Source organism: Chanodichthys erythropterus, chromosome 24 (assembly GCF_024489055.1).
Source record: "Chanodichthys erythropterus isolate Z2021 chromosome 24, ASM2448905v1, whole genome shotgun sequence".
Classification (NCBI taxonomy): domain Eukaryota; kingdom Metazoa; phylum Chordata; class Actinopteri; order Cypriniformes; family Xenocyprididae; genus Chanodichthys; species Chanodichthys erythropterus.
The window spans coordinates 17,148,457-17,161,157 of NC_090244.1; the positions used below are offsets into that span (position 1 = coordinate 17,148,457).

The 12,701-nt window shown below is 35.8% G+C and overlaps 2 protein-coding genes and 1 long non-coding RNA gene across 3 annotated transcripts; 1 reads left to right on the forward strand and 2 right to left on the reverse strand.

Annotated features, from left to right (window-relative positions):
• Positions 1-38: 38 nt before the first annotated feature.
• Positions 39-3,505, reverse strand: tmem17 (transmembrane protein 17). The gene is made up of 5 exons (XM_067379282.1): positions 3,310-3,505; positions 2,543-2,646; positions 2,295-2,408; positions 2,081-2,224; positions 39-344 (listed from the first exon to the last, which is right to left on the reverse strand). Exons 1-5 carry the CDS (start codon positions 3,422-3,424, stop codon positions 246-248), a joined length of 576 nt encoding a protein of 191 aa, XP_067235383.1. The 5' UTR covers positions 3,425-3,505; the 3' UTR covers positions 39-245.
• On the forward strand, positions 2,694-5,487 carry LOC137015433 (uncharacterized). The gene is made up of 4 exons (XR_010893969.1): positions 2,694-3,183; positions 4,960-5,098; positions 5,228-5,293; positions 5,398-5,487. It is a non-coding gene; the product is annotated as an uncharacterized lncRNA (long non-coding RNA).
• slc15a5 (solute carrier family 15 member 5) lies at positions 4,499-11,601 on the reverse strand. Its single transcript, XM_067379281.1, has 9 exons — positions 11,247-11,601; positions 9,710-9,932; positions 9,017-9,186; positions 7,577-7,797; positions 7,300-7,486; positions 5,392-5,580; positions 4,941-5,072; positions 4,734-4,842; positions 4,499-4,643 (listed from the first exon to the last, which is right to left on the reverse strand). The coding sequence occupies exons 1-9, from the start codon at positions 11,599-11,601 to the stop codon at positions 4,499-4,501; spliced, it is 1,731 nt and encodes a 576-aa protein (XP_067235382.1).
• Positions 11,602-12,701: the final 1,100 nt, after the last annotated feature.

Here is a 12,701-nt window from a genome sequence, read left to right on the forward strand (position 1 = left end):
TAACACTGGAGTGTGTTCTGTCTTTATCTTGAAAAGTCTGTAATATATTTTTTTTATTTATCCACATACAAAATATAATACAAGGCAAGATTTGTTTGTATAAAATAAGGCATCAAGACATCTGCAGTAACAATCCAGCTCAATGACTGACATGTGTCCTCTAGTGGTTACCATCTTTCTAGTCTTTTTTTTTTTTTTGTAACCACAGAGAATATTTAACCCAGTTCATCAGTGCAGGAGTCTCGTCACGTTCTTAATTCCTGAATCCCATCAAACTGTCGCAAATGGAAGCGACTTTCAGTGTGTTGGACCATTGCACGCAAGGCAACAAATCCAAAAAGAGTCTGAAAAAAACAAAACTGTTTTCAATCATTCAAGATTTAAAAATAAAAAATGAATTCCTTTTGAACATATTTAAAGGATTATAATGTAATATAATACACAAATTATATATATATATATATATTATATATATATATATATTCAGTGTTTCCCACAGGATTTTGTGAGACTGTGGTGGGTGGACATCGGTTCCTCTAGGGGGGTCTGGGGGCATGCCCCCCCGGAGGAAAATTTTGTACATTTTAAATTTAAATGCATAAATCTGGTGTATTCTGAGAGCAAAATTACATGACTAGATCAATAAAGAAATTTGTTCTCTTGTAAACAATTTTGTGCTCTAAAAGTAATTTATTTATTGGTGATGGTTGGGCACATTAGTCACGTACACAACATATAATAGGCTAAATGATAGTTCATAAGTGGTCAAACACGTAGAGCACACATTTAAACCATTAAAAATATGTAGCAAAAGAGGTTACCTTTGTTGAATTAATTTATTAGTGGGAGCCTGTATCTTTGATTTGTTAACCAATCCAGAATGCACTAAACACACCATCTCATTATAGAGAAAAATAACAAATGAATAAAAATATATTCATAAGCTGACCAATAAATAAATAAGTAAACTAGGCGAGTATATAATTCAGCAGCAAAAAAATATTCTAGCCTAAAAACTTTGCACAGTAATTTTATAAATCCAAATGTTAATAAAAAGTTTAAAATTACTATTTGTATTCTGAAATGAAAAACACTATTTATATTAGATTTATATGTAAATAATTAAATGTATTTATATTAATGTAACATTAAAAGGCGCTTATTTTAAATGTATTGTGCAGCTTTTTAATGGGGCAACAAGCTATAGATACGACAGAACAAAATAGGCTATTAATAATCTTTCAGTGTGCAAAACCATGATAATATGAAACGCTTCAAAACAGCAGCAAAAAAACGCTAATGCGCATCCCGGGTGCAGAATGATGCGCTTGAAGCAATATCGAGTCAGAGCGCGCAGTTGTGCTGCGCATTGAAAAGTTCACGGTACAAAGAGAATCCCTGTGTACATCTGTAAACAGTTTATTAATCATATGTTTCTTTCATTTTTAAATTCCAGTTATTGTGCGTGTGACACGAATTCATAGTCCTTGTGTTGTGCGATCTAACAGACATCCTGTAGCCAGTATGATGACATCGTTCAGAAACAGCAATAAACTCCAGCAAAATAAAGTAATTTTATGCAAATCCACAGCTCTTTATATACATATCAAGTATTATAATGGGAATATGTCATATTGGAGAGTTTTACCGTGCTGACTGTCGTTACAGAACGTGACACGCTGTTTGAGTGCTGAATGATTGACAGCTGTAACGTTAGAGGAGGGAAGACGAGTTTCTGACCGTGAACTTATCGATGTATATTTCTTCTGTCCCTCACATGAAGCTATGGAATGGCTTCAGATGACTTTGAATATAGTGCACGAAAACTTAATTGGTGCTAGTCTACTTATTTTGCTCTATGTCTCCCACTTTTGCCATATAAAAGAGCGCAATTATCAGACGGTAATTTATATATCGCGACAAACCTAATTTCCGTTTCATTCTGAGACTGTGGCGGGACAAATTAGAATGTGGCGGGCCGCCACAGTCTAGTCAATGTATGGGAAACACTGATATATATATATATATATATATATATATATATATATATATACACACACACACACATACAGATTCATACCTCTGCAAATATAAATAAGGCCAGTATTATATGAACTCCTCTCTCCAGAGGTTGAATGAGAACAGCCTCATTGAAAAGCTGGAACAGAATCAGAGGAAACTGGAGTAGAAGAGTCAGGAGCCAAAATCCAGCCAATTCTGGAACCTGTTTAAAAATAAAGGATGTGTTATGCGATAATGTATATTATATTATATTATATTATACTTATATTGACCTTTTCTTGCAGATTTCCAACATTTCCCAGGTAGAGTCTGATGGCCTCAATCAGGGTCATTAAAATAAGAATTGTGATCAGGATGAACTTGTAATAATCTGCAAGGGCTGGGTACTAGATGAAAAGCATGATTATTATATTAATATATATGTATTATGTTAATATACATTAATATGATTAAACAGCAATAGTCATAAACTAGCATATGCCAGACTGAACTTAAAAAATATTAGGCAGAGCAGAATCACCTTTAGTTGTAGCATCACAACCTCACTGATCCACCAGAAAGGAAAGAACCACATGTTAAAGTAAAGAGACATCTGAAGAGGGAGACTCGATACTACATCCTTATCTGCCGAATAAAAGTGCAAAATTACAGTACAATAAATCCTATCGAGCAATATTTCTGTGAATTATAAGCGCGTCAAGTATTTTTGGGAATCGTAAGCGAGATTCAAGTTAGCTGACTCGGAACCCGCCTACGGAGTGTTCGACTCATTTTCGTGAATCGGTTCTTTCGAACAGTTCGTTCATCGAGAAAAGTAAGGTTTGATGATAATTAAATCAATTTATGCTTTGTGTGTATCATAAACCAACATAAATGGTGTCGTAAAATATTTAAACTGTGTTTTAATTTTAAAATAAAGATATTAAATTATTTTCTAGGTTCTCTGTTTGATGAGTCAATAGTGAGTTTTTGATTCGAGAACCGCTCGGATGATTCCTAAACAAATCGTTCAGATCGGTTTTGCGAACATGTTCAATAGAATCATTAAAAAGATCCGACTGAAAGACGGTTCGTTCTGATTAGGTTGGCAGCTCGTAGGTTTGAGACACTTCCAAGGTTACCAACACCGTTTAACAGTGCTATAAAGACGTATTAAATCAGGTAAGCAACATGTATACTAACAAGAGTAACATTACGTGACACATAAACTCGGCTAACCAGATGAATTAGCCCAGCAGCTAGCAGCTCAGCACAAAGTCACCGTTTCGACAACTCAAACACACTTACACTGGCTTAGAAAATTAGCGTGTTCTTCAGGAGAGGGTTGCGTTCGGCTTTGGTCCACAAATACGGTTCTGGAGAAATCTCCAAGCCGTCGCCGTATGGGTTCAGGCAGGTCCATGTTGAGAGGCACAGACGTGAGTCCGTAGCAACGAAGGCGGATCTCGTGCGGTTGCGAAGGTCCAGCTGTGACGGGGGTGTGCTTTCACTCTCAGATCTCACACACTCTTATGTTGAATTAACCCATGGTGTATGATGAAGAAGGAAAGTGAATAGGTGGGTTTGAGTGATACATAGAGTATAAAGAAGTAATATTATCTATTTATGCAAGTTAAAATAAGTAAAATTGCCGAAGCCCATTTTCGCGTCAAATACAAAAAAACATGCAGAAATGCAAAATTATGAAATAGGAAGCCATATTTATGACACAAAGTCGAAATTATCACAAACTAAGACGCAAATTATGACAGAAAGTTTAAATTATGAAATTAAGTCGAAATTATGTCATACTTTATTCATAATTAAAACATACTAAATCATAATTATAAGATTAAACATCATAATTATGAGATTAAAAATTGAAATTATGACTTTTTATGTTATAATTATGACCTTTTTTCATAATATCTACTTTTTATGTCATATTTCGATTAAGTTTGTCATGAATTAAACGTTTTATTTCTTTATTGGCTTTTATGTCATAATTTTGACTTTCCCCCTCATAATTACGATTTACTAAGGCATGATTTTTCTTTCTTATGTGGCGGAAATAGACTTCCTTGGTAAAAGCCTCAATTAACAACAACTTAATAACTTCATTCACAAACCAAAAAAACATGATAATGATGATAATGTTTTTTTATCCAGTGTACTAAATATGAAAGATGCCATGTTTTTACACGTTATGAATATGTTTTCAAAGCGTTGCAGAAATGTTTTTATCATGTCAACATGTCTCCTTACGACGCTGCAGAAACCTACTCTTCACTTATGTTTTTGTTTTGTAACCTGGTTCAGCCATTTTGGGTTTTGGAGTCGTTAACATAATTCATATATACCATAAAATAACTTTATTTTTTGAATACATTTAAATTGCATTATTTACAGCTATTTCTCTAGTTCCAGGCAATGAAAATAATTCAAAATCAGTCTCTTGTGTAATGCCAGCATTACAGGGTTTGTATTTGCAATGAATTCACAAGACAGTTTCCATAGACGTCAGGGTGTCCGAGCGCTCCACAGTGTCATAATAGCGTAGACAGGCCTTGTACTGTAGGAGTTTCTCAGACAGGCGACTTTGTCCCAACCCGCTACTCAGCTCCGCGCTCAGATCCGTGTACCTGCCCAAAACCATTATAAAGATTCAGCTGTCAGTCCTGTAAACACTCAAATGTTTCATTATTATGTCACATTCAAAGCTTGAACCGTACCTTTGTGATATTCTCCAAAACACCAGTGTGTTTATAGTCATTAATATGGCCAGCGTAAAGAAAAACCTCTCCATGTTGCCACTGCCAAGGTTATTAGGATAAAAGTTTCCTGTAAAAAAAAGTTTTCCAAGTTAATTCTCTAAGACGTCACATCTACTTTGCACCACAATAGCAAGTTCAGTATTTTCAAGATAGATGTATGTTTACCTCCTGACACAAAATAAAGGAAGTGAATGAGGAAAGCCCCTAGAAAGCAGCCACCTCCGTATGCGAGGGTTAGGAAATGCAAGGAGACTCCTCTAAGGTTGCTGGGAGTCAGACAGAAGGATATGAGAGAGCCTGAGCAGAGGAAAAAGGAGAGACTGGTGAGTTGTGTAAATTTCGACGTTCCTGACTAATTCTTGGAAATCAACCAATGACATGTTGAGAACTATAATATATTGTACACTGATGCATGCACAAGCTTGACCAATTACTATGTGTTTACCTCTCAGGTTTCATTAAAAATATATGTGTTTTGAAGATTAACCAAAATCATATGGGTTTGGAATGACATAAGGGTGAGTAAATGATGACAGAATTTTCGTTTTTGGGTGAACGAACCCTTTAACATTATGGATACTGTTTATATTTTAGAAAGTAAATTGAGAATATTTACACGCAGGTGTCACAAAGGCCTCTGCCACTCCCAGTAAAATGTACTGGGGCGTAAGCTGGAAACAGGTCATAGAGGAAACCTGCAGGACCTTTCCCGATAGTGTCTGCTCCACTTGTGGATAATCCTTCCTGTGTATTTCTGAGATCCCTGCCAGCAGTGCTGAGAGAGCTGCACAAGCATGACCCATAGCTGTAGGAATATAGCAATGTATGAAACACAGCTCACACAGAAGTCACTTTCAAACCAAGAAGCTTTCTGTTGGTCAGTGTGCCGAATTTGCGTAACCAACTTGAACATGTTGCGAGATCTTTCACCCTCACCAAAACGCGTGGATTACTATTGAAACGACTGGATTTTGTCTGAGAAAATTTGCCAAACAACGGTAAGTGTGACTGCAATTAATATATACAGGTGCATCTCAATAAATTATAATGTCAAGGAAAAGTCCATTTATTTCAGTAATTCAACTCAAATTGTGGAACTCGTGTATTAAATTAAATGCAAACAGACTGAAGTACTTTAAGTTTTTGGTTCTTTTAATTGTGATGATTTTGGGTCACATTTAACAAAACCCACCAATTCACTATCTCAATAAATTAGAATAATTAATAACATCAATAAAAAAAGGATATTTTAAACAGAAATGTCAGGCCTCTGAAAAGTATGTTCATTTCTATGCACTCAATACTTGGTTGGGCCTCCTTTTGCATGAATTACTGCATCAATGTGGCGTGGCAAGGAGGCAATCAGCCTGTGGCACTGCTCAGGTGTATTGAAGCCCAGGTTGCTTTGGCCTTCAGATCATCTGCATTGTTGGGTCTGGTGTCTCTCATTTTCCTCATGACAATTCCCCATAGATTCTCTATGGGGTTCAGGTCAGGCAAGTTTGCTGACCAATCAAGCACAGTAACACCATGGTCATTGAACCAGCTTTTGGTACCTTTGGCTGTGTGGGCAGGTGTCAAATCCTGCTGGAAATGAAATCAACATCTCCATAAAGCTTGTCAGCAGAAGGAAGCATGAAGCGCTCTATAATTTCCTGGTAGATGGCTGCATTGACTGTGGACTTCAGAAAACACAGTGGACCAACACCAGCAGATGACATGGCAGCTCAAATCATCACTGACTGGAAACTTTACACTGGACTTCAAGCAACATGGTTTCTGTGCCTCTCCACTGTTCCTCCAGACTCTGGGACCTTGATTTCCAAATGAAACGCAAAATTTACTTTCATCTGAAAAGAGGACTTTGGAATAACAGTCCAGTTCTTTTTCACCTTAGCCTAGGCAAGACGCTTCTGACGTTGTCTTTGTTTCAGAAGTGGCTTGGTACGTGGAATGTGAAAGTTGGAGCCCATTTCCTGAAGACGTCTGTGTGTGGTGGCTCTTGATGCACTGACTCCAGCTTCAGTCCAATCCTTTTGAAGCTCTCCTAAGTTCTTAAATCTTATGCTTTGGCACAGCACTCTGCGAACAGCGAGCTCTTTCAGCAGTGAACCTCTGTGGCTTACCCTCATTGTAGAGGGTCTTGAAGTCAGCAGACTTCCCCATGACTGCTGTTGGGATTACTGACCTAAACCCAGTATTTATACCCTAAGAATGCTAATTTAATAGAACTTAAAATTAAATATTCTAATAATTTGAGATACTGATTTTTTTTATTTTGATGAGCAGCAAGCTGTAATCATCAAAATGAAAACAAAAAGTCTGGAAATATTTTACTTTGTCTAATAAATCTATAATATATTTAAGTTTTACTTTTTGAATGATATTCTAATTTATTGAGATGCATATGCTGAATTCTCAGAGAAAATGAGTCTCAGGTATACAGTAATCTTCACTGACACATGAGGATTTATCTTTAATATTTATATTGGGCACAGCGGTATAGTATATTTAGGATGCTCACTTATAAATGTGGCTGGTGAGGGCAGTATTTTCTTTGGAGACTGGTAACAGGTGTGCACGAGCTCCAGCAGTGGTGCTAAGATCAACACCGGCAGAATACTGATGACCTTCATCACTGCTACTGGCAGGAGAAAGCCGTTGAGTTTTAAGTTGGAATGCATAGTCTGCAGATAATAGCCCGATGGAATCTGTTAAAAGAATTGCAATAGAGACATTACAAAAGCGAATTTCTGAAACAAAGGCGTGTATACATCTAGTTGATTTTGGTACACACTCACCTGGGTGATGCAAGCTCTATACAAAAGCTGAAGTCCAAAGAGAGGGAAAAGTTTGACTAGGATCTTGACATTTTCCACACTGGTCTCACTGTAACGACCACCATTGTTTTCCTTGGCACGGTCTAGCCAGTTGGCAACATCTCCGCTCAAATGGCGGTAATGGAGACAGCACATTTTCAGAGAATTCAGGAACACCCCGAGAGTAGTTAGCAAGGAACTGCCTGTTATTCCACAGAAAAAAATTACAAATTGTTAAGGAACAAAAATGAAAACATGATCAATTGCTCTGGGAAATTATTGCACAAGCAACACCGGATTAAAAATTAAATAAGGGTCAAGAAGATTTAAAAAAGAAAATAAGAAAGAAAATAATACTTTTTTTTTAGCACTTTTTTTTAAGGAAACATTAAATTCATCAAAAGTCACAGTAAAGACAATGTTACAAAAGATTTTTATTTCAAATAAATTATGTTTTTTTGGACTTTCAATTCATCAAAGAATCCTGAACAAAAAAAATGATCAAACACTAAAAAATAATGTGTTGGCTCAACAAAAAAAAAATTAACGCAACAGTTTGCATCAATTTTTTCAAAGTTCTGACAACTTTGCGTGAATTTACATTCCACCAACAAGCTACATTGCGTTTGAAGAACTTAATAAGTTGTTGCATAAACACAAATTTTTAAGTGGATTACTCAAAAAAATTAAGTTGCTCCAACTACCAGAGTTGTAGCCCTGGAACCAATTAATCTTATCTATTTCAGTTCAAATTCACAGCTATCATAGCACATGCTAACATAACTTATTTAACATGTATATTTAATCAACAAGTAAGATATTACTTGTCACTGGCATTAGAGCAGTCAAACTCTTTTAAATGTCAAACATAACAGCATTAAACACTAACAGGTCTTTCCCTTCATTAAAAAAACAAATAAAATAACACCTAATTTCAACATTTATTCTCCTTATCCAGTTCTATGCAAAGTATGTTGGGAACTAGAAATCCACTGCCTAATTACTGAAGTTATCACTACAACTTAATAAAAAAAAAGAAAAGCCAATTAACGCAGAAAGTTGATTTTAAATTACAAACAATATAAAGCTGATGTAATGATCAACATTATTATGTTAACAGAACTCAACAAAATAATGTAAAACAATAAATTAGAACATTGCAACATTTATTTAAGTTGTGGTAACAGGTTCCCTGAATTACTTTTTAGTTTCCACAAAAATATCAAGCATAAGTTACATTTTAAAATATATTCAAATAGAAAATAGTTATTTAAAATTGTAATATTTTACAATATTACTGTTTTACTGTATTTTGGTTAAATAAATGCAGACTTGGTGAGCATAAGACACTTTTTTCAATAAAAAATCTTACCAACCCCATTACTATTAAACAGTAGTGTATATTCATTATGGATGGCATACCTTTTTTTGGACGGAAGGTGAGCTTGTTGCGCACCATGTGTATGGCGATGAGGGCGAGGAGAACAGAGGTGAAAGGGATGAGAAAACACAGGTTTTTGGCAACTGACTGCTGAATGTAGGCAATCCCCAAAAACACAACTGTTGAATTCAGGTTGACCAGCCAGTAAAACCTACGGATTGTAGATAGCGGCAGCATTTGAATCTATTGTACAATGAGTATTAAGGGTGCACTCAGTAATTTATTCCTCATTTAAAAGCTTTTTTCACATAAAGAAATATAGTACTTTTTAAAAAGTTTTAAAATTATTATTAAATACTTCAATAATAACAGTAGCCAAATAAGAGGCTTTTTTTATTTTACATAGAGGGGGTCAACTAATGGAGGCTGCCATTTTGAGATCACACGACTGGCTGAATGCTATACTCACTTTATTTCAGTAAACCTTTTTTTTTTTAGAGACTTTGCTTATGAAATAAATGAATCATGTTGAATGTATTGAACACATTTCTACAATTAAGTCATTACTAACTGTAAACCTTTGCTTTTTACATCCACGCATATACAAGATGACTGCCTTATCTACCAGCGCAACAAAGAGAAATTAGTGAGAGCACCTTAAAACTCATGCTGTATTGACATGAACTGCAAATTCTGTTTCCAGATTATATAATAAAGGAAATTTAGTATCTTACCAGTTGAAGAAGGACAAAAGCTGGTGTCGATCACAACCTTGAAGGTAATAGGCTGCCATTGGGCAGAGGATGGCACGGATGCCACCAATGCCTAGGGCCACAGCGACCAGCCCCGTGTAGAATAGTATGTGTTGTTCGTGAGGCTCAAGTTGATGCACAATATTATGTGTGTTTATATAGAAATCCTCAAAAGGGAATGCGACGACAGGAAGCAAGGCGGTTCCTATAAAAATGGACCAACAAAACACTCTTTGAAAAAAAGGTTCAGTGGGGTTCTATCTAGAACTGTAGAGTTCTCAACTATGCCAAAAATAAGGGGAAATGTCTTGCATAATACTTTCAGGTTTAATGCTTTATTTAATTTTTTTCTTATGATAAAGTATGTTTACAAGCTGTTTAATTCATAAAATTTGTTAAAATTTAATTAAAACGAATTCCCTTCATTGTGAAACCCTTAATGAGGTGCCTGGCAGAACCATTTAAGGTTCTATATTGTACCTTTTTTTTCTAAGAATGCAAAAAGTCAGTAAGCCACTTTTAATGGACAGTTGATGACAACTTTACATCTCTTGCTAGACCAGGACCAAACTAGCCTGAACTAAAACTAGCCTGATAGCATAATAGCAATACAAAGACAGAATACTTACACTGTAAAAAAAATCCTGTTGTTTCTACGGAAAAATACCGGCAGCTGTGGTTACCAGAACAATACTGTAAAAATGACATCAAACCGTAAACATACTTACGGAGTGACATGTGAATTTTACATTTTAAATCTGTTAAATTTACAGTAAAATTATGTATTTCATTAACTGATATAATGTTAATTTACCAACCTAATGAAGTACTAATATCTTTTTTGTACCTTTATAATACACTGACAGTCACCAAACACAGTGGTGATGAGAGTCACATGATGAATCAAAGTTCATCACAAGCAGCTTTTCCACAAGCTGAGAAGGACAATACTAACATATAGAAGGTGCACACAGTGTCATTCACACACACACTAAACACCATCATGGTAACATGCATGAAATTTTAAAAATGCAATAAACATTAATTTAACAACATCAGATGTTATTTCAACGAAAATATATCAAATGTGAAGTATCACGCAGGGAATTGTGGGAATGTCAATATACGGTTTTTCACTGTAAATTTTACAATGAATGTTATTTTTCACTTCCAAAAACTGTGAATTTAACGGTATTTTACCGTAAAATTACATTAAATGTACCGTTAGATCTATTACAGTTATTCACCGTATATAGTACTGAAACTTTCTGTAAACTAATCAACAGTTTTTCACCGCAGCATTTTTACAGTCTTTTACTGTTAAAATCACAGTCATTTTTTACAGTGTAGCTCTCTATGCTGTTCTAGTCAAACTCCAAATAATTTTGTGACAGACTGTTACATTATTCTAAATCATGAACAAAACAAGTGGCTTATTGAGTACAAGACGAGTTAGATGCTAAAGATACATGATATGTATAGAAATACCATAGGTTTCACTGCAAAGGCAACCACTAACCGAGGAAATGAAGGAGTGCACAAAAACAGAGAACTGTTGTCCTTCCCAAACACGTCTCAGCAAACCATCCCACAAGAACAGGTGTAAGTATGCTGGCTCCCACAAAGCATGTGTTGACCATAGCTGCTTGGTAACTGCTGTATCCCAGCTTGATGGTGCAGAAAAGGATCATATTGCAAACAATCCCAAAAAAGGTGAACCTCTCGAAAAGCTCAACGAAAAGTACACAAACAATCACTTGCAGCTTCTTGCGTGCCTTGCGTGGCTTGCTGACCGTCCCACTGGGATATTGAGACGTGCAGATCCCATGAGGGAGGTGTCCATCGTGTCTATCAAAGGCATCTACGGGTGGCATGCTGCTTCTAGAGCTCTTCCTGTGGAAGTGATGTTAAGACAATGCTGGTGCCCCGTCACCATTACTAGAGAGCAAGACAGGCAATTCCTCACAAACTTGTGAAATCTTGTGAATGCCTACAACAGAGCCTTAGCAGGAACCCTGCCAAAGGCTCACGTTGTGTCTCCTGACTGAGGTTTCTGGGTAATGTTTCTGGGTAATGCTTCTCCTCACTAATGTATTGAACTTCTCAGTCGCTTACTTTGTGCTTGGTCGGTCTCCGAGCGAATCTCATTAAGATGGCTGACGTGGCGGCAGTGTGCAGGAGCGCTGATGATGAACGTGATTTCAGAGATGTGAGACATACTTTTGTAATGAGCATCTTCAGAGAATCAGGGAAGAACATGCTATGGTTTCTATGTAGAGAAAAACAAGTTTAACTGGTTTAAGTTTTGAATACATTGAAATGACTATCAAATATATATATATATATATATATATATATATATATATATATATAAATTATCTTGCAGTTTTACAAGGATTTGAAGAGTTATTTTATCATGCAAGGCTCAGGTTTTAGGATTCTGAGGTGTTTGTTGCATGTAGTGTAAGGCCGGCTGCCCCTGGGAGCTCTGTGGAGCCGGGCCTTTATTTTTTTATGCTTGTTTATTTATTTAAATGGTGTGAAGTTGAAGAACCTAATGATATGTCTCTCAAATTCATTTCACAAGCATGTATCAACGTGGTGCTAGCAAATTAAAGATAATTAAAATTTTAAGGACACAAGGTGCCGCTAGTATATAACACCCCACTGTGAAAGGTGGTCTGGAGGCAGTGCCAAGTTAGTCACATGTGAAATACGAAATCCCAGTCCCATCTTGCTATCTGTCTGTTGAAATAAGATAGGGAATATATTGTTGTTGTTTTATATTAGATTGATAATTTTCTCAATTTTGTTGTTGAATTTGTTCATTTGAATCAAAAGAGAAAATATTTATTTATTTATTTCTCCTGTTTGATGTTGAATTAGTTCATTTGAATCTAAAGAGAAAATAATATCCACCCATCCATCCAGTTGAATGTTTAATTGGTCAATTTGAATCAAAAGAGAAAATATT

Excerpts from the sequence above, each read along its gene's own strand:
- slc15a5 (XM_067379281.1), bottom strand. The coding sequence starts at position 11,601 with ATGCCACCCGTAGATGCCTTTGATAGACACGATGGACACCTCCCTCAT. Across the intron at positions 5,073-5,391 it reads GGCCTTTGTGACACCTGCGT|GCTCTCTCATATCCTTCTGT; the intron begins GTAAATATTCTC and ends TCCTCTGCTCAG. Across the intron at positions 4,644-4,733 it reads TTTTGGAGAATATCACAAAG|GTACACGGATCTGAGCGCGG; the intron begins GTACGGTTCAAG and ends GGTTTTGGGCAG.
- tmem17 (XM_067379282.1), bottom strand. The coding sequence starts at position 3,424 with ATGGACCTGCCTGAACCCATACGGCGACGGCTTGGAGATTTCTCCAGA. Across the intron at positions 2,647-3,309 it reads CGCTAATTTTCTAAGCCAGT|ATAAGGATGTAGTATCGAGT; the intron begins GTAAGTGTGTTT and ends TTTATTCGGCAG. Across the intron at positions 2,409-2,542 it reads TTGTGATGCTACAACTAAAG|TACCCAGCCCTTGCAGATTA; the intron begins GTGATTCTGCTC and ends CTTTTCATCTAG.